We start from the raw sequence: 19,911 nt of genomic DNA on the forward strand, positions 1-19,911 counted from the left end.
ACCGATCCCAAACATGACGATTTTCAACGATCCTTTCCTCGATCTTTCTGTTAGGATATGACGTGATGCACCAGATCTGGCGCCTGAGGCAGAAACGCCAGTTTTTTCTCTGACATCACATGACCTGTATTTCCCCACCATGAGAGGGGAGCGTTGAATGTGGCATCTCATCCATCACATTACGAGCCTATCTGATCAAAGTGGATCAATGATTGTTCAAGTGCCGATCGTGAGTTACCCGGCCAGATTGCGCAGCATTTACTGCAGACTCCATACATCACCTCTCTGTCGAGTCGGCTTGGTTATGCTATACAACTGCCCCTCTAATCTGTCTTGCCTTGCGTAGAGGCAGCATGCCGCCTCCCACCACGTCTGCATATTATTGGAAAATGTTACTGACTTTTGCAAAAAGATGACTCCTGTGTTGTGTCATGATCAGAGCGCATTGGACACACGACACCAGCTATCTGACCTGCTTCGATAAAGATGGCTAGCACTCGTGATTCCCATTCATTCGCTGTATGTATCTATTCACTCATCGGGATCTGGGGAAGAGAACGGCTTTGATTTGTAACATATACTAATCTCAATTTAGTGCGATGAGTGTCGCCTCCGGAAGTCAAGAGTAAGTACCTTTTGAGAATATTCAATATCTAGCCTCTCCGATTTATGCCTCGCTCACTAATCCTATAGTGCTCAAAAGAGCGGCCTGTTTGTGTACAATGTCGGCAACTGAACAAGGAATGCAAATATAGCCCAAAGGTCACCCGAAGCCCGCTAACTAGGCAGTAAGAAACCTTAGTCTCCGAAGAATGATGAAACAACACTAACAATGAGTGCAAGACATTTGACTTATGTTGAAGACCGTTTGCATGCATTTGAAACAGCCTTGAGCAGACTGTTTCCCGGTGGTGACCTGGATGCAACACTTCGTTCTCTTCTGCAAAATCCAGAAGTTACCCCCAAAGCTCCCTCATCCAAGTCATCATCCAGGCATTCAACACCAGCCAAGCCTGAAGCGGAGCGTACAGAGCCTGCACCAGAAGCTCTACCCCAACAGGCTGATGGCTTTGATTGGGCAGAGAAGGAGCTTGCACTTGGTGATTTGGCGGATGGCATGGCTGCATTGTCGATCAAGCCCGAAGGAGCTGGCTATTTCGGTTTGTGGGCTCCTTATGATAACAAGGCTCTGGATTTCCAGACTGACAATTGATTGTAGGAGCTTCATCTAGCGTTGTGCCATTGAGAGCACTCTTTGACCATGGGTTTGACCTCAACATACCTGTTCGTTCCTCAAGATCTGGCGGTATACCTCTCAAAGCACAGCTTCTAGAGAGTGCCCCTTCTGGCTTGATTGAGCAAGCATTTATCGACGCCTATTTTCGAAACTACCACACCAGCTACCCCTTTGTTCATGAACCGACTTTTCGTGCTCAATTCAATGAGCCGTCTTTGCGCCCTCATGGCACTGCCTGGCAAATCCTGCTAAATACCATTTTAGCTCTCGGTGCTTGGAGTATTGGTGATGACAGCTCATATATTGATATTACATTCTATCAAGAAGCCAGAGCGTATTTACAACAGGCATCTGTATTTGAAACTGGGAATTTGACTTTGGTCCAAGCACTGCTGTTGCTAAGCAACTATGCCCAAAAGCGCAACAAGCCCAATACGGGCTGGAATTATCTAGGCTTGGCCGTTCGCATGGCTATGAGTTTGGGCCTCCATAAGGAGTTCCCGGGATGGAAAATCAGTCTTCTCCAACGCGAAATTCGTCGACGATTGTGGTGGGGTGTATTCATTTTCGACAGCGGTGCTGCCAAAACCTTCGGCAGACCTATCCTTCTCCCTGAAGAAAGTGTCATGGACTGCAAGCAGGTTCTGAATATCCATGACGATGTAAGCTTATCTATTGTGATACTTCTATGCCGGAATAGAGGTGGCAAAACTAACGAAACTTAGGCTCTTACTCCTACATCAACTACACTACCCCTCGAATCATCTGGGCCCACCCTATACTCCGGGTTAATCGCACAAGTCCGGTTTCATCTTTTGACCAACAGTGTATACCAGCGTTTGATCTCCAGCCCCACTATCACTCCTGAAGAAACCTTGAATCTCCAAAAGCCCATGGAAGAATGGTACAATGGCCTTCCTCCCTATATGCAATATCCCCTTCAACCTCTTGCTATGCCGCCAACAAAACCTGATCCTGACAATCTTGCTCTCGTTCGCCACCGTATGCTCTGGCGGAAATGGAACCTGGTTATTCTGATATACCGACCGGTTCTACTTCGTTGGGCTGCGCGGCGCTGGGCGCCACATGATGGCAGCTCGGACGGCTCTTCCGTCGTATCCCCTGAAGGAGGTACCGAAGATCCATGCGAAACGGAATGCCGAGTACGATGTCTTCAGAACGCCCGCCTAACCATTACCTCTATTTCCGAATATATGGATAACCATATCTGCTCGAGAATTGGAGCCTGGTATATGCTGTAGGTTTACCCGTCCAAATTTTCAACTATTTTGTCCTCTATCTAATCTGGCGGCTTCAAAACAGTTACTTCCTTTTCCAAGCCGGCCTGATCCCTATAGTCTTCCTCATGACGGATCCTTCGAATTCAGATGCTTCAAGTTGGCTCCAGGATATCGAAACCACCAAAGCTCTCCTAGCTCATCCATCTCTTGGTGACAATCAATTGGCTGTTCGATGTTTCGAGGTTATTAATCGATTATTGGGATCAGGGCCCTCTGCAAGCTTGATGTCCGGTCTTCAAAACCACGGCCAATCTCTAGGTCAACCACAGCAGATTCCCTCGCAGCAACCACAGCAAGGATTTATCACATTCCCAGAACAACTTTTCAGCGATCCTGGGTTTGGAGGCGGTCTATTTCCTGTTGAACAACAAATGCCTAGTCCCGCTGGCATGGACTTTTCGGAATGGGTCAATTATCCCAACGTAGAATGATGGGGGATTGTTCGCTATATCAACAACCGGAATGCAGATTGAACAAAGGAACGTCGTGTTGTTTATAAGATGGCATTCTTGTCCATAGAGGATCCAAAGTTTTGGACATATGGATGCATCACTTTTTGCTCGCTTCCATATTCAAATTTCAAAAAATAATCATTACAAAAACTTTGAAAATGATCGACGATATTAGAGTCCAAGACATGAGGTCAACCAGGCAAACCACCCACGTCTCCGAGCGGGCCAAGAAAACACCTCATGAATCTGCTTTTCATTAATCAATCCATCGCCATCTTCAGCCGGCTCATCCATATATCGATCTGTCCGCAGAGCCGCGATAGAAACAACATTGAGGAAGAAGGACCCCTGCTGCTCCCCGAAAAAGCTAGAAATAGAGATCAGCTTCCATATAGTGGCAAACAAACCCAAAAAGGAGCAAAACTCACCTTCTCACCATAATTCCAAACCTCTTGATATTCTTCAAGTCTAGCGGCTCAACTCCCTTTTCGTCCTTTCCACGATACGTGGGTCGAAAATCATTCCACTTAATAATGATGGTCTTCCGCCCCGACGCTCGGAAATCAAATTCCCAGCTCACTGAGCTGCGTTCCCGGCCATCTGGCCGCTTTGGCAAGATTTCATCTTTAATCGTAAATGTGTAAAGCTTGTCATCCGCGCGGTCGATGACCAATTCAATTCCGTCGTAGGCGGAAAGATCCCACGTGCGGTCCTCGCCTGTGGTTCGCTGCGACGCAAAGCCTGCACCGCCAAGGGCATTTATGTCAAGATTCCCATGGAATTTTGCAATAAGAGACGACGGGGAGCAAGTAAGCTCTGATTGTGAGGCACCGCCACGTACACGGTCGTCGGAGGAGGTCCAATCGCTTGGGGTCCATGCTCTATTGGATGTAATTGGTTCAGTATTGTGCAGAGCTATGGCAGAATTCCCCCGATACTGACCTGACACCACCAAATAGGGGTAAATGTGATGTTGGCGCCATGATTGTTTGCTATGCTTTGGGCGAGGTTGATTGGTAAAACATTTACTCGCAGTGGGCAGTGGAGGCGGTGTCGGTCGGCGATGGCGTCATAGCTTTTGGCAGATCTGATGCGCGGGGGTCTGGGTTAGGTAAATGAAGGACACGGATCTTATTTTAAGGTTAATGTGAGACTCTACGTTTTTTTCAGGAACTGAAATTCTCGATAACAGAGGACCAAGGACAGTCGATTCATTCCAGAGAATAATTGAGCCCAGGGATGTTATAAACAAAGCCAGATATCAAGCGGGGGAAAGGGCACGCACAGCATAAGTGCAAATCCAATGAACATACTTTCTCGTCCTGCTCTGAAAGTCAGTCAACTCAGAAAGAGGATGTACTAAGCTATATTGAGTGGAGTCCAATGGTAATAAACGCAGAGTAGGTACTTCGGAAGTAAAATGATCAAAGACGTCGACATATTGGAGCGGTTTCGTGTTCGCTCAGGTGGGTATCTGAATCCGTTCTATGTACATAATGCTCTGTCTATAACTCCATCCTATGACAACCAATGCCTTCACATATGCGATTTTTATACAATATATCAACATTTCTCATCCAGGGTTAGCGCCACAGTTTCAAGATCACTGTGCAATTCATCAAGACCGTGAAATCCCTCTTCGATCACCCATCGCTGACCAACATCAGGGCGATGAAGGACATGGCAACTGGCACCGACTACCAGCAGACCAGGGGGACGAGACCCAGCCTCTTCGAATGCCAAGCAAATATGTTCCAAGGTTGAGCGTATGACTCGCTGATCGGGGCACGATGCGCGCTCGACAATCGCACATGGCGTCTCTTTGGGCCAGAGAGGCCGTGATTGTTTCGAGTCATCGGGGGAAGATACCGTTAGGGACTCAATAAGGGCAGATAGACGGTGAAGTGCCATCAAAAAGACCACTGTTTGGGTAGGAACATAGGCGGGGGGTTCCGGAGCAGCTCCCTTACGACCTGTGCCCGTACAAACCAGAACTTGATCGGAAACGCCACGATGTGTAGCCGGGATGTCTGCGAAAAGAGATGCACTCATAGCACTGGTAATACCAGGAAGCACTGTGGGAACATAGCCCTGATTCCGGAAGAATTCGAACTCTTCCGCGCCACGGCCGTATAGATATGGGTCCCCCTGCTTCAATCGAAGGACCTGCTGACCATTACGCAGCGCTGCAAGGCCCATCTGTAAGAATTCCTCCTGAGCCTGATCTGCATTTCCAGGGAACTTCCGTGCGATATGGACTTCTGTCCTGCGTGGAATTAACTCCAGCACCGGAGCCGGGACGAGCTTATCTGCGAGGATAATATCGGCACTCTGGATTGCGTTGTAGGTGGCTCGGGTGAGCAAGTCGGGATGTCCAGGCCCAGAACCAGCCAAAACGATCTTTCCCTTCTTTGAAATCCCATTGAATTCACTGATATTTGCAGCATTAATCTTTCCAGACGAGTAAGCTTGGAGTATAGCGTCGATATCGGCATCGGAGATCGATACGAGCTTTCGAAGCGGCCAGTATTCACAAATTTGAGAAAGCCAACGTATTCTTCTCGTCTTGGCGGCCGAAGATTCACTATCCGTCACCAAAGTGTTGAAAGTATGTTTTTGGCCTGTTGTATCATCATCATCTCCATCCAGAGCATCTTGACTGATCCCAGCTGCGTGATCCTCTTCCCAGAGACGCCGTCGCACCGCACCAAGTCGATCAATGGCAGAACCAAGATTTGCAGGAAGAAATGCAGCTATTTCTCTCCGTAGGCGTGATGCAAGTTTACAGCCACGACCCGACGTCGTAATTCCGATCTGCAGGGGGCCGTCCGAGTAGGTAGAGAGGAGAGAGAAGGAGCATAGCTCGGGGGTATCAGATACGTTGACCGGGATTCGCAGGCGGCGACAAAGTTTTGAAATATGCAAAGCTACATAAAATATCATCGTTAAAAGCTCATCGGGGCGAAAGACTGCACAAGGATCTTACCTGATGGATGATGGCCGCTTAGAGTAACGAAGACCGCATCTACCACACGATCTACCTCCTCTCTACCCAGGGTGGTCAAGTCTTCGTCTTGAAATTCATGACGAATCCATTGCACTGAGCCACTTGAAATATGCTCTGACAGGCTGAAATGTATGTCTGCAGTCTCCGGCGCAATGATGATAGGCTTTGCGCCAGCTTCGAGGCTTTTAGCACACCGAGCAGCCGCCAAAGGGTTGAAACCGACAATCAAATGCACTTGAGATTCAACATTCCAGGCAGTCATCAAAGAGACCGGGCCGAACCCGTGTGAAGCGTCCTTCATGGTATCGTGCGGTGCCGCAGAGTGCGGGTTACCCCTCCAAGTGGCGGCGCTTTCGATAACGGACTGGACGTACTTCTCAATTGGTGATTGAGGTACCAGGGATGAAAAGAAGGATCCTCGGGCAAATATATAACTGAGTCAGACCCTTGGCAGACCCTTTCACACTGTCAATGTACTGCGCTGCCGTGATTCCGCGGAGATAGAGAACGTTCTCCGGACTGAGTAAAAGGCGAGTCACGATTGGTGATAAGGTACTGATAAGACCACGACCGGGATCTTGAATGGACAATCAGGATGCGGCTGCGCTAGATATGCAGGAAAAGGTTTGAAGAATGTGTAAAGAGGGTCGGTAATTGATCACACGCTGCTCACGAAGATATTTTGCACTCTTGACATCTGCAGTGGGTTTTGTAGCCAATTTTTTCTATACATCTCCAGCGCCCAAAGCAGCTTAGGGCGTAATTGCGTGATTGCGCGATGTGCTTACCTAAGTGGGAGGTTCTTGGGTCGCCAGTTGGCTTCAAATATCAACTTGCATAGGGCCATCAGATGCTATTTGTGACAGACTTGTTGATAGATATTTTATCCTTGGTGTTTTTATTTATTATTTGTTGAAGCTGTACCACGCATCCCTGCAAAGGCAGACCATGATCGGCCCAGTAGGTCGATTCTCTCAATTATACAAGGATATTAAGAAACATAAGACCCCATCGAATCATGATTGAACCCTGAGATTTACGGGTTTGAATATTGATAAATATCACCCATCGGTTTTGACATGGCCAGCCTTAATGTTTTTTTTTGGAAATTGCCGAATAGCCTGGCAGGCTCTCGTCCTGGCCCGCTTGTGTTGACCTGATCACGTGAAACAGAGCTTCCAGCTCCCGTGAGGTCAAGGGCGGAGCGAGCTCCAACGTCTCCGTCACCTCCAACCACCCTCTCCTAACCCACTGCACTCCTACATCGCTGTGTCGGTGCCTCACAACCAAGAATCTGAGTCTTCTCACCAGATCATTCAATAGCTCCCGAATCGGCCCCCGAACCCTCAATCCACACTCGTCATCATGTCCGACGGCCTGTTGAAGCCCGAGAAGGACTTCTCCAAGGACGCCGACAAGCTTATCCCGGAAGCAGAGGCCCTCGCAAAGGTAGAATTATATCCACAGTCCTGTTTCGCGACCTCAATACTGATGGAATGTCATGATCTCTAGTCTGATGTCCAGGGTGCGATCGACAAGTTGCTGGTGTTGGAGAAACAAGCACGCCAGGTACGAAATGACCTTGAATATATCTCATCTGCCTTCATGTGCGCCCCTAGGCTAACTTATACCCTTAAAAATTGCGTAGGCCTCAGATCTCGCCACTACATCCCGTCTCCTGATCGCCATCGTTACCATTAGCAAGAACTCCGGCGACTGGAACCTGCTTAATGACCAAGTGCTCCTCCTCTCCAAGAAACATGCCCAGCTCAAACAGGCGACGACGCGGATGGTGCAGGCGGTGATGAAGTTCCTGGATGATACTCCCAACATGGATGTGAAGCTCTCCGTGATTGAGACCCTCCGAACGGTAACCGAAGGAAAGGTAAGATCTAAATTCATCGGTTTAAGAGGCCCTAGTTTTTGACCAATAAACTGACCTCGTACGTTCTCCGAAGATTTTCGTCGAAGTTGAGCGCGCTCGTGTGACCCGGATCTTGTCGAATATCAAGAAATCGCAGGGCGACCTCAATGCCGCAGCTGACATCCTTTGCGAGCTGCAAGTGGAGACATTCGGATCGATGACCCGAAGGGAAAAGACCGAATTTATCCTAGAGCAAGTTGGATTATGTATTGAGCGGGGAGACTGGACACAGGCCTCAATCCTCATTCGCAAGATCAACAAGCGGTATTTCAACCGCAAACCAAAGAAGAGTGCCGAGGAGATCGAGAAGCTCAAGAAGCAGGCAGAGGAACGAGAGAAGACCCGTGGCCCTGATGAGCCTCCGATGGAGGTGGATGATGATGTGACCGATCTCAAGCTGCGTTACTATGACCAGCAGATTATCCTCGCCAACCACGACTACAAATATCTCGATGTTTGCAAGCACTATAGAGAAGTCCTGGATACCGAGGCTGTGGAGAAAAACCCAACCCAGCTGAGTGCGGTAAGTTTTTGGCAGAGAATGTTGGAAGCTTAAAGCCAAATTTGTGCTAATTGCATTCTTTTTTTCTTCGTATTTAGTCCCTGGCGCGCATCGTCTATTATATCGTCCTGTCCCCGTACGACAATGAGCAGTCAGATCTGCTTCACCGCATCCAACAAGACTCCCGACTGTCTCAGGTTCCCGAGGAGGCACGATTGCTGAAGCTTTTTACCATCCCTGAGCTGATGCGTTGGCCCATGGTCGCGGAGCAGTTCGGTCCGCATCTCTGCGGAACTGATGTCTTTGATTCTCAGGCTCAACAGTCCACAGAGAACCAGGCGCATCGACGGTGGGAAGACCTTCGGAAGCGGGTTATTGAGCACAATGTGCGCGTGGTGGCTAAGTACTACACCCGTATCCAGATGGGTCGGTTGACCCAGCTTCTGGACCTAACCGAGGAAGAGACGGAGAAGTACATCAGCGAGCTGGTCACTTCCAAGACCATCTATGCCAAGATTGACCGACCCGCACGACTTGTCAATTTCGCCAAGCCCCGGGATGCGGACGATGTGCTCAACGAGTGGAGCAGTGATATGAAGAGCCTTCTTGGTCTTCTGGAGCGAATCGATCATCTGATCACCAAGGAGGAGATGATGGCTCGTATCCTGCCATCTCGTGGAGATAAGGCCAAGGCCCGTTAAGTGGGATGGGAATAGATGTGAGAAACCTATGTGCTGCCTCCGTGTATGTAAAGTATCGCCGGTAGACGCGCTATGAGAAACAAGCAAATGCACCAACCAGTGGGAAGAGATCCATTGACTCACATAGATTCTCTAATGTCTCAGTAGAAAATTAGAAAATCGGTCCGGGAAAGTTCAGATTTCGCATGAAGTCTATATACATAATGTCAGTAGAAGCTTTGTTTGATCTAGTCGATGCAACACTATCCAACCCGCTCTAATATATGCATGTATATATATAAATCTCTCTCTCTTTGGCTCAGAATGGCACATCCATATCATTAACATCCTCCTCTTCCGCCTTTCCTTTATCACCACCCCGTTCCAATTGCTCCCGAATAAACCGTACCGCAGCATCTAGATATGGTCGCTGGCTAGGCAAGAAGTGGCCACCCGGATGCCAAACCACAAAGCCATCCTTCTCCGGCTCCCCCACACATGCCTCAATCAATGCCCGACTCCTCGACTCCTCCACGACAGCATCCAAGGATCCCAGCACATGTAGCACGGGCGTCTGCACTGCCGGACTCTCATAGAAGCCTCTGTACCGTGGACCCGGCGACCGGAATCCGCTATATGCCAATGCAAACTTCAACGGCGGGTGCTGGAACCCTGGAGCCGCAAACGCACCCGGAAAAGGTATCCCCGCCGCACCCTCCGCCTCCATCTTCTCGAACTTGGCAAAGGCCTCCTTCCGCGCGGGCTCGAGCAACGCCGCAACCATACCGGCCATCGCAGCGCCCTGCGAGAACCCGATTACGCCGTCGAAGGGCCCTTCTTCGGAGAGCACTTTGGCGACGGCGGCAAAGCCGTCTTCAAGGCCCTGGTACATGGGCGGATTGGCGGTGTTGGACCGGCGGAACCATCCGTATGCTTCGATCTCCTCCGGTTCGGTGGTTTCGGACGGCACGTAGCCGGGGATGTCGCTGGGTTTTAGACGCAAGGGACCAGTCGGGTAATTGGCGGTAACTTCATGCAAAGGGAAGGCCTTTTGGATGTGCTTGATCAAGGCACGGCTTTTTGCGTGGAACAGCGAGCCGGACTGTGTATAGCCGTGGAGCATCAGGATTTTAAGCGGTTGGCGCGCCGAGGAGGAAGGATTGGGCGCCATGGCTGTGAAGAAACAGTTGACGAGACTGATTTATCCTGAAAGTAGAAAGAGCTCTTAACAAATGGTTCAGGAAAACGAAAAGAGGGAATATATGCGAGGAAAGAGGTGCGATTGGGGGGCGCGGATGGAATTGCGAATCGCCGTGATGCGATAAGATAGGGCGATAAAGGGGCGCTAGGCGGTGTTGAGTGCCCGCCCCTCTTGGTTTCTCGTTCCAGAATTTCTACTATGTCGTCACGTCAACAAAAGCCATACACCCATCCCATATTCCACCATGACGGCCCAGAATATAAATATTGAGAGCCTTGACAAGAAGATGCAGGCGGTGCTCGAGTATGTCCCTCTAGAAAAATCTTGAATCCACATCACCCACCACGACTGAAGAAGAAAAAACCAATGCTCGAAGTATCATGATCTTCACATTCCCGAAGGAATAAGTCTTCAAGCATCTCCCCCCTCCCCCCTATCTTTTCACAAATCATTTTCCCACAAGTTATCACTGCCCTGAAAAAGCCAGATGTTGTTAAACACAGATATAATAGTGCCTTCGAAGCCCACCCTTTGCTGCAGCCCCCGACGCCGCACCCAACAGTCTTCTTCCTTGCGGACTTCATTCGCAACTCGCACAAAACATTGAAGGAAGTCGACGCTGAGAAATATGCCTCAGGTGACAAAGAATCCGCCAGCAACGTTCAAGAAGTCGTGGGCCGTAACCAATTCGCGGGCGTGCTCGTCAACGACTCGTCAGGCAAGCTGGCCCTGCTGACGGGCAGCGACCCCGGCAGCCCCGTGAACTTTGGCTCTGACATTAAAGCCAAAGTGCGTGCGATGTTGGAGTGATTTCATTCTTGTCGGTGGCACTTTACGACTGCTATATTCCCTGAGAGCGCCATCGTCAATCTTGTGGGGGGTTCTTGGTCCAGTCGCTTCCTATGGACAAGTTGAGATGAACCTTGACAACAGTCAATTTCTCTTTTTTTATTTTAACCCTTCTTTACGATCTTTTTATCTATCCCTTCTATTATCTATTTCTTTCAGTCTGAGAAAACCAATCATACCCCCCAGAATTACGCGCAGAAGTATTCACAAAAAACGCTCGGAAATACTTAAATAACCTCCCAGAAATCAAACATATAAATTCAATCAATCGAGGCCGAATATATCTCGGTTGTCACCCTCCCCCCTTTCCCTATTACCTTCGTAAATATGCCCCTTACGTAGCCAGAACGTTCTCGACTGTATTTTGAGGGAGTCTGCGAGACCCTGGCATTGAATTTGCTCAGGACTATCCGGTGATGTCATGCATTGAGGTGTACCTGAACAAGAAGTTCGGCCGTGCGCTGTTACGTAGTTGCGCGGAGTGGGGAATGCACATCCTCGGCTGTGGAGGGTGGGCAGAGGCAAAGAGAGGCTGAGAGCGGGAGGGGGGGCAGCTCTTGCAGGTGGGCTCTGGTAAGTTCCTCCGAAGATTTCCTCCTGTATCCGGGACATGGTCGGTCGAGAGAGGCGTGAAATGACGTGAAGGCTGGCGTTAAGAGAGTGTGGTGAATATGGATCGTGCTACGTACGACTTTCTTGGAGTGGGGGAGGGAGAAGCTGGAGTTGAAGCTGAAGAGCTGCAAAAGAAAGCATTTGGTTTGGATCAGGCTCAAGTACAATGAGATACCGAAGATACACTATGAGCGCAGGTTATCCATGAATGGCCATAGAATAAGAACGACCTGGCAGGGCTGGACAGACTCCTGACGTGGGATACCATCGAGAGTGCATATGGTCAGGCTAGTACGACTACTACAATATATTTATGTTAGAAGGTCTACGCTTAATGGTCTGGTCCATTCGAACCAGCGTTGATGCAACAAGGTAGAAACTCGATTGAGTCTAGACCCAATTAACACATGCAAGTACACGACATATGAAGCAGAAGAAAGAAGAAAAAAACAGCAAGCAGAACACGGCGCAAAGCCCAAGAGCTCTGTGCCATGTGTGCCAGATATCCGGAACTCCCTCAGCTGGATGCTGTATTGCGTTTTTGTAGCCGTGGAAAGCATTTTCTTTTGTAACCGGACCATGAGAGGACAGGGGCGGAGTCATTCCATCTTCTATCTGTCATCAAGCGGGCGCGAAAACAAAAAAAAGAAAACAAACAAAACAAAAGTAAAAGGCGCTGTTCTGATGAAAGAAGGGGCATCATCAAGCAGGTAAAAGAGGCATATTAGGAAGACGAAGAACGTGTGTTCAAAAAGTGCCACATTTCAAATTTTTTGTTTTCAGGGAAGAGTTAAAAAGAGGCGGTATAGATCGTTAAACATATCATAGCTCCCCCGAATAGCGCCCGGCTCAATCTTCGAAAAGAATGCTTCATCCAAATACTTTCGGATCTGCTGGAGAACTCTTGACGAAGAAAGGGCCAGACAGACTGGGGAGAGTCCAATTTTTGAAAGTCCCGTGAAAACGCGGAAAAAAGGTTAAGAAAAAGGAAGAAAGGTTGATTTGGTATGTGACATTTTTGAACGGCGGACTCCGTAAGTACCGAACCGAAGCGGAGGTCAAAAACCCGGGACTGGTATTTTCATCCTAATTGCTCCATGCTATCCTCTGTGCGTTTCAACAAGACATAAAAAAGATGTTTCATTTGCGCGTCTCGTTTACTTGCGGCGGAACGAGCAGCCCTCGGTCAGACGGGCCTTGCCACCGGTGGGCTGGCACAGGACGGTCGAGCAGCCAGCGCAGATAACGACGGTCTGGGCGTGGGAGAAGACGGTGGTGATGGTGAAGCAACCGGGGCACTTGACGTCCATGAAGAAGGAGCGGGGCTGGGGCACAAGGGTCTGTAGAGATAAGAAAAGATTCGGTTAGTCGCTATTGCAAAGTTGTTGGCTGGATCCTCCATCATATCGGGTTCCATCTTTCAACATCAAGTTTCCTCCTCTTGTCGTTGGCATGGATTGAGCGGGAGAGGTCGGTGTTGATAGGCCAGGGTTGGGTCAAGAGGCAACATGCACATCGGCCTCCTCTCCGCATTCTCCATCCTCCAACTTCATTCTCCTTCATTTCCATTTCTCCATTCCTATCGAATTTCAGGTGTATCGTACCTTCAGCTTGTGCTTGCGGGCCTCAGCCTGAGGGGTGGGGTTGAGAAGGTCGACCGCGAGAACCTAGTAGCAAGACCCGTTAGCCGAGACTGATTTTGACGGCCCCTAAGGGGGAGAAGATTTGTGTTCGATGCCGAGCGGTCGAAAATCGAAATTTCGAAGGACAGGTTGAAAAATCGAATCGAGCCGGGTGTCTGGTATCGAGCAGAGGGAGCGGACTCACCATCTTGACGGTTATTGATCAGCGAGGGGGTTGATTAATGGCGCTGATGGCGATGGCCTTGTGTGAACACGGAATAGAAGGCAGGAGAAGTTTGAGAGGATTTGATGGGGTAGGGTTTGTGCCCTCGCTTGACTGTTCGTTTTTGGGCGGGCTCCGGTGGTCCACCACCCGCCAATAAGACCGCCCAAATCTCACCGCCCATGTTCTGCCTGCCGCGCTCCATGGTTCTGCCGGGACAATCGGGCAAGCAGTCAGGTGCGCGACAGGTGCATGTCAACAGTGTCGAACACGCAATGGGAAAACATTAAACTCGACTCTCCTTTCAGACACGGAACTCGATTCTTCGTCACGTCACACATTACTCTTGAATTCTATCACGCGGAGCAACCGGTGTTGAAATAATAAAACACAAAGAACTTTATGTACTGGCTGAAATCAAAATCATTAGGTCCGCCTAGATCTTTTTGTCGATCCTCCCCAAATATCGAGTTTCGAACGGCTTCTCCCCCATCTTGTTCTCTTTTTCTCTCTCTTCTCTGATGTCTTCATGGAATCGGTCTGCCGCTAGTCGCAATCAAAGTGCAGACAGAGACACACTTCGGCCCATGGTGATCGAGGTTGAATTGTCCTTAACTCACGAGCCGACTAGCCCCGCATACCCCAAACAATGCACGGCGGGGCGAGCAAGCCCGAGCCATCCTGGCAAAGCTCGGGCGATTAATTGGTCTTCTTTGTGGCACCCTCGACCTGTGCCTTTATAGCTGTGCCGTCCTTGCGCTCGGTCTCCTCGACGTACGGATGCTTGATGGTCAGGCACCAGATGTCGATGTAGTCGCAGATCGTAGTGATGACATCAAACTGGGGAAGAGGTTAGAACGGAAGAAGAAGATTCAAAGACTCCATCAAAGCGAGGAGCCAGATCAGAAACAGCAAAAGCCACTCACCACAAAGCTTCCATAGATACCAACCGCGAGACCGAGACATCCAAACACAAACATCACCTGGCGAGTCTCGCTTCCAAGCACGGGAGCCTCCCACAAACCAAACATCGGGCCCGCGCTGTCGATCACACCCAGCGCCAAGGGGTACAGCAAGATATTATGATACGGGAAGCCATGCTGCACGAGGTGGCCGACGATCATACGGCCAACCGCATAGGCATTGACCAAGCCGATGAAAAGGCCAAACGGAATCGTGTAGCTCTCCAGCACGGCCGGATTGAGGTATAAGTAGGCCGGGACAAGCGCCCAGATTGCAACGAGAGGAAGCAGGCCGTACAACGGGGAGATGGGGTCGAGTCCACGCTGGCGGCGCACCTGCATGACGTGCCAGATGCTGGAGCCGGTGGCGAAGAAGAGCATCAGGGCGCCATACACCAGGTACCACTGCGTGAAGGGCATGTCGTAGACCTGTTTCGAGAGGAAGGCGGGCTTGGAGACGCCGATCGTGGAGAGCATAGGTTGGTGCCAGAAGCTGCCACCGCCCATGTAGGCGGTGATGCCGTAGACGGTGCAGAGAGTGAGAATGCCCTCAACGGGACCTGAGATGATGCCGAGAGTGAGGACCTGGGTGTAGTACTCGTCCCAGGTCTGGACGTAGAAAGTCATGGTTGCTGGAAAGAAAGAGGGTCAGCGAGAATTGAAGAAAAGGAATTCAAGGAGCGTTCTTGCGCATCTTCTTTGTTTTTGTTCTGCTTGACGCTTGGGCAATACTTACACCCGAATAGACTCAAAATGGTCATCCAAGACTGACCGAGGTTCATTGCGGCCGCAAAGATCAGAACGCCCAAACCGGTGTTACACGCATCAACGCCTAAATGTCAATGTTAGTTTCCTCTATCTAATATCCCCAATGTACCGCAGATCTGTAGGATACGTACTGTGATCAAAAAGCTCTCCCAGCGGGCCGCTCTGTCTGGTTCTCCGTCTGTACAACCAATTAGTTAAAAGTCAATTCCTACATAGACCCTCGCAACTTAGGAGCCTGAAGAACGGGATTCCAGTAAACATACGCCTGCATGCCATCCACGGCATCAAAGGTCTGATACAAGAACAAGCCGACGGCGCAGCTAGCGTAGACCCAGGGCGGACAGTCGGTGTCCAAGTTGGGGTTGTACCACATCACGGTGAGGAAATTAATTACCACGAACAGGAATCCGGTCAGGGTGATCTACCACGAGAGGAATTAATGACTTGTTCCATGCTGGTACACCGGGTACTTGAGACGGGATTGGGAGGCGCTGGGCGGTCCAAGGCAAGCGAGGGCACTTGGCCCTGGGGCTCGAGGCGTGTTGGGGAGTAGGAATAGGGGCGGGGAGTAAAAGACACTTACGGCATTGGGACTGTTGCACGCGGGAAAGCCCAAGGGAAGCGGAGGAGCTGGTTAGCCGTGTTTTGCGCAGAGAAAATGAAGGCTCTGAGAGGTTGCTTGTGGGAACCGAGCTCGGTCGTATCAGGTAAATTCAAAACACTTACGCCATGCCCATAGGGAACAGATGAATCACGCATTTGCTATAGAACGGTTTGAGGATGTACCGACTGATGAGCGAGTGATCGATGCCTGCATATTTGTAGTTGCGCAGGTTGGGCAAGTGGTGTTGCCGAATGTACACCATGTCTCTGTATGCTTCTTTTGTTCCCCCCGTCTATTTTCTCTTTCTCTCCCTTGCCCTATCTCTATCTCTCCGGGGCCAGCAGATGTCCTGTTTCTCTGGCTTCGTGCCCGAGTCTTCGGAGTCTAGGAGTCGGGGTTGTTCGCAGTTGACGCTCAGCGCATATAATCTGTCGTTGTGACGTGGGTCTTTCCCAAATAAGCTTCGGCGGAAGGACGGAGCTTCTTGCAGAGTGTTTTCCGTTCTTTTCGAGACGTGAAGGAAATTAACAGATGATCGTGGAAATTCTCGCAGGGAAGAGCCAACTGGGCTTGTGTCGATTGGCGTCTGGAAAGGCGTGTGGAGGGTGGAGGGTTGGAGGATTGGAGTCGCGAAGGAAAAAAAGGAAGAAAAAGAAGGGAGACGGCGCCGAGCTAAATTAAAGGGCCCCGCTTGTTGCGGACGGAGCGAAGACCGGGTGGAAAAGATGGGGCCCGCGATGTCGAGATCGGCGTTGCTTTGGCCTGAATGCCAGCCTGTTCTTTGTGAGGTTGCGAGGTGAAGTGCCGAGCCTGTTTTTGTTTATCGTTCTTTACCGCCCGAGTTCGCGGGTCCCTACGCACTGGGTTTATATGCCCAGGGATCCTCCTCTGATCCTCGATCGATCACATCTATACGCGCCGACCCCCTGAGGATCCCAACCAACTCGTTGCCGCTCGGCAACCCACGTGCCTTGGCAAGTCGCGGTTGCAATACGGTGCCAATGAGATGCATCCCAGCGTTGGTGATCGGCCCTGCAAGAGGTGGGGTTTCCCGAGGCCACTCCGGTTAGTCTCAGGGAACCAAGTCCCCGGAGAATCACAAGGGCCATACGAAGGAGGAGGTCCAGGAGCAGACTAAAAAAGAAAGGGAAAAAAAGATCCGGGTTGCATTTCATGCGCCATGCCTAGATACATGATACAGAGAAAAAATGCAATGGGAGAGGGAGATAACTATCTCGCCTGAGAGAACTAGATAATCAACTTTCCCCGGTGGTTTGCGCGGGAAAGCCACAGAACATAGCGCACAACCCCTGTCCATACAACCCATTCTAAAGTCTGTTGTGACGTACAGGAAAGATGGACACATAAAAGCCCGAAGCAGTTGGATGCGGGTTGCCATGCTCGCTCTTCCGTCTTCGCCCCAATTCGTCGTCGGCCGGGATTGATCCATCCTTAACCCACGGGGCTCCAGGGCATCGGAACCAAGATTCGACTTTGCATGGACTGAATGAGGGGCACCGTCTTGTGAACCGTCTCAGCCCATCCTTCGACTCCCCATGACTGCTCACGCCGGATTTTGCGTTCCTCCAGGTTGGCAAACTGCCACAGGTGATGGACGGTGTTCAAATCTCCGATCTGCACGAACCACGCACCCACCCCTTCCATAACTTCCCGACGTGCCGACAGACCGCGTCGCCAGTGTGTCTCCCATTCCAAAAGGTTGCCCGGGTGCAGGGTGTAGGACCGAAGCTCAAACAAGCCACCCAACCGACGGGGTGGAGTTGTAGGCCAGAACGAGAACTCCTGCATCAATGACGTCTTCTTGCTCTTAATCAGACTCTTCAGCTTCCGGTCGAATGCGGGGAATTCGGGGTGTTGCGAAATGTTATGAAGGGAGGCATGGTAACCCTCGTAGCGCTGGTACTCCCAGATGTGGACTAGAGCAAAGCGGAAGCCATCAGTGGTTAGTCAAGTTGCATTCAGGGCTCACGCGACCGTGATGTAAGAGGAATCTGTTCCAAGAAGGGCAAAAGGGTCGGTTGGAAGTTTACCAAAGGTGTCGTTATCGCCAACCTGCGTGCGCCAGCTGCCCACCAGGTTGACCCGGTTTTCCTCGGTGCCGGCCATGCGGGGGTACCACTGGCCCACCAGATCCACATACTCATCCACCTTGTCGGGCTTGACATCATGGAAAACGATGGAGTGAACGTACTTGCCCCTAGCCAGGACTTGTGAAAAAGATCGCTCGATGTCCTTATCAAAGTGTTGACCCTCCTTGGTACCGTAGATGAGGGAGGACAGTGGGCCACGTTTGGACGTGCCATCAGTGCTTTGTTCTTCTCCTATAGAGCGGTGCAGGGCCAGTGAGCCTAATGCCTTGTGGTCAAGAGCTTCAGCTGCATCAAAGGCAGGGCGAACTCGATCATCGAGGCTCGCATTGCTCACATGCGGAGCAGTGGGAGCGGACTCACGGGAAGAGGAAATGGCAGACGAAGAAGGGGTAGAGGCGGAAGCATCGACAGACTGACTCTCTTGCAGTTCCTTTCTCTTGCGAGCCTCCTCGAGGTTCTCGCGAAATTCCTTCTGCCGCCGACTGAACTCAGCGGTGGAGTCGGCGGTGACGTCTCTGATGGAAGGGGAACGGTAGACCACAGCAGAGGAGCTGAAGGGCCGCACCAGCGAGGCTGTCGCCGGGCGGATCAAGCGCGGGCCTAGCATCGTCGACGATACGGCTCGAACGGACTCGAAGGGGACAACCTTGGTCGAACCTTAGGCTTGGAGAGTAGAAGATCGAACGAAGGGAGGAAATCAAATCGGGAATTGAACAAGGGAACACGAAGGAACACAAGAAACCGTCCGCGAGAAGGAAGGGCCTGGTTAAGTTTGAAAGTAGGCGGCGGGGGGGAAGGAGAGTGAAATTGGCTAGCTATAGCAAGCACGAAGGGAGGGGGAGGAAGAGAGGGGGAGAGGAGGCGATGTAGGAAGTTGTGGAGACCGGGGAGGGCGGAGGTCTTTAAGGATCGTCTGGATAATCCGCAGACGAGTGGAAGGCGCAGGTGGGGAATTGAGAGGGGAAAGGATGGACAGGGATCGCAGGGGAGCTATGGACCGTCTGGACACGCGATATTGTTCCGCGCAGTGCGTGCCCCGACTGGAAATCCGGGGGAGAAGAGTCGGTGCGGATCTCCGGAATCAGTGCAGCACGTCCTGGTGTGCTGATTTGCTGCGATGCTGCTTGTCACCAACGCTGACGATGCGGTGGAAGGTGATTTGAGGATGAACAAGTGAGCTAGTCTCGTGCGGGGAAGGCCGTTGAGAGGTGAAGTCACGTCCGAAGCGGGTTAAACGTCAGTGACTTTTGGACGGTCTGGAGCGAGTCGAGAGGTTGACTAATGGTAGGCAAGTAGGTAGAAGCGTAGAAAACGAGATCGAGGTAGTCGAGACCTTGGCCAGGAGTACAAGGATGAGCTGTTGCTGGCCTCATGTCTCCCGGAGAAGGGGGTCATGACGACATCGGGGGAGGGTACCCAGTACTTCCATCCGTCGACTGGGCCTCAGTTTAGGGATAACCGGTACTAAGATCTCTCGGCAAGCGCCTACTATGAACCATATACTGTACCCTCTTGTGGGTCGAAGTCCCAGTCTTTCTGCAACGCTGGCCTCAACTCCCTATTTACACTGAAGACTGCCTCTTTGAGGTCCCCAAGAGCCGTGGAAATAAATATCTGCGGTTCTCGGCGATTTTCCCCCTTGCCCCCATTCCCTCCGGGGCCATTCCTTTCCCCCGATCAACGGATGATCATCGCCGGTGCTGGTGCCTGTGGCCATTATGACGATAGGTCTCCAGTTAAGACTCCACCGAGTTGACACGTCTATCGCGCCGTTTGACCTGCGGGGAGAATAATGCGGGAACCTTGAGGCTATAAAAGTAAGATATATACAGGCCGAGTATAACTGTGGCCGGGTA

General features: G+C 50.8%; 9 protein-coding genes across 9 annotated transcripts; 3 read left to right on the plus strand and 6 right to left on the minus strand.

The window, feature by feature from the left end:
* Positions 1 to 486: 486 nt before the first annotated feature.
* Positions 487 to 2,969, plus strand: N7462_001795 (putative C6 transcription factor (Gal4); the record flags this gene model as incomplete). The annotated part of the gene is made up of 7 exons (XM_057073521.1): positions 487 to 519; positions 596 to 625; positions 694 to 788; positions 844 to 1,160; positions 1,220 to 1,899; positions 1,963 to 2,495; positions 2,561 to 2,969. 7 exons carry the CDS (start codon positions 487 to 489, stop codon positions 2,967 to 2,969), a joined length of 2,097 nt encoding a protein of 698 aa, XP_056937162.1.
* Positions 2,970 to 3,161: 192 nt separating this feature from the next.
* Positions 3,162 to 3,973, minus strand: N7462_001796 (CIA30 family protein; the record flags this gene model as incomplete). Its single annotated transcript, XM_057073522.1, has 3 exons — positions 3,162 to 3,357; positions 3,419 to 3,871; positions 3,933 to 3,973. 3 exons carry the CDS (start codon positions 3,971 to 3,973, stop codon positions 3,162 to 3,164), a joined length of 690 nt encoding a protein of 229 aa, XP_056937163.1.
* A 580-nt stretch (positions 3,974 to 4,553) lies between these two features.
* On the minus strand, positions 4,554 to 6,298 carry N7462_001797 (putative siroheme synthase; the record flags this gene model as incomplete). The annotated part of the gene is made up of 2 exons (XM_057073523.1): positions 4,554 to 5,917; positions 5,977 to 6,298. The coding sequence occupies 2 exons, from the start codon at positions 6,296 to 6,298 to the stop codon at positions 4,554 to 4,556; spliced, it is 1,686 nt and encodes a 561-aa protein (XP_056937164.1).
* Positions 6,299 to 7,362: 1,064 nt separating this feature from the next.
* Positions 7,363 to 9,124, plus strand: N7462_001798 (proteasome regulatory particle lid subunit RPN5; the record flags this gene model as incomplete). Its single annotated transcript, XM_057073524.1, has 5 exons — positions 7,363 to 7,446; positions 7,510 to 7,566; positions 7,646 to 7,882; positions 7,956 to 8,444; positions 8,522 to 9,124. The coding sequence occupies 5 exons, from the start codon at positions 7,363 to 7,365 to the stop codon at positions 9,122 to 9,124; spliced, it is 1,470 nt and encodes a 489-aa protein (XP_056937165.1).
* A 298-nt stretch (positions 9,125 to 9,422) lies between these two features.
* N7462_001799 (alpha/beta hydrolase) lies at positions 9,423 to 10,274 on the minus strand (the record flags this gene model as incomplete). The annotated part of the gene is made up of 1 exon (XM_057073525.1): positions 9,423 to 10,274. The coding sequence occupies one exon, from the start codon at positions 10,272 to 10,274 to the stop codon at positions 9,423 to 9,425; it is 852 nt and encodes a 283-aa protein (XP_056937166.1).
* A 274-nt stretch (positions 10,275 to 10,548) lies between these two features.
* Positions 10,549 to 11,114, plus strand: N7462_001800 (uncharacterized protein; the record flags this gene model as incomplete). Its single annotated transcript, XM_057073526.1, has 2 exons — positions 10,549 to 10,607; positions 10,817 to 11,114. 2 exons carry the CDS (start codon positions 10,549 to 10,551, stop codon positions 11,112 to 11,114), a joined length of 357 nt encoding a protein of 118 aa, XP_056937167.1.
* A 1,808-nt stretch (positions 11,115 to 12,922) lies between these two features.
* On the minus strand, positions 12,923 to 13,595 carry N7462_001801 (40S ribosomal protein eS27; the record flags this gene model as incomplete). The annotated part of the gene is made up of 3 exons (XM_057073527.1): positions 12,923 to 13,105; positions 13,370 to 13,432; positions 13,593 to 13,595. 3 exons carry the CDS (start codon positions 13,593 to 13,595, stop codon positions 12,923 to 12,925), a joined length of 249 nt encoding a protein of 82 aa, XP_056937168.1.
* Positions 13,596 to 14,309: 714 nt separating this feature from the next.
* On the minus strand, positions 14,310 to 16,099 carry N7462_001802 (aminoalcoholphosphotransferase; the record flags this gene model as incomplete). The annotated part of the gene is made up of 6 exons (XM_057073528.1): positions 14,310 to 14,450; positions 14,537 to 15,204; positions 15,309 to 15,404; positions 15,472 to 15,518; positions 15,604 to 15,761; positions 16,067 to 16,099. 6 exons carry the CDS (start codon positions 16,097 to 16,099, stop codon positions 14,310 to 14,312), a joined length of 1,143 nt encoding a protein of 380 aa, XP_056937169.1.
* A 1,297-nt stretch (positions 16,100 to 17,396) lies between these two features.
* Positions 17,397 to 18,662, minus strand: N7462_001803 (NIPSNAP family protein; the record flags this gene model as incomplete). Its single annotated transcript, XM_057073529.1, has 2 exons — positions 17,397 to 17,881; positions 17,996 to 18,662. 2 exons carry the CDS (start codon positions 18,660 to 18,662, stop codon positions 17,397 to 17,399), a joined length of 1,152 nt encoding a protein of 383 aa, XP_056937170.1.
* Positions 18,663 to 19,911: the final 1,249 nt, after the last annotated feature.

The sequence above is a fragment of the Penicillium macrosclerotiorum genome, assembly GCF_028827735.1.
Source record: "Penicillium macrosclerotiorum strain IBT 26536 chromosome Unknown utg000002l_segment0_segment0, whole genome shotgun sequence".
Lineage (NCBI taxonomy): Eukaryota > Fungi > Ascomycota > Eurotiomycetes > Eurotiales > Aspergillaceae > Penicillium > Penicillium macrosclerotiorum.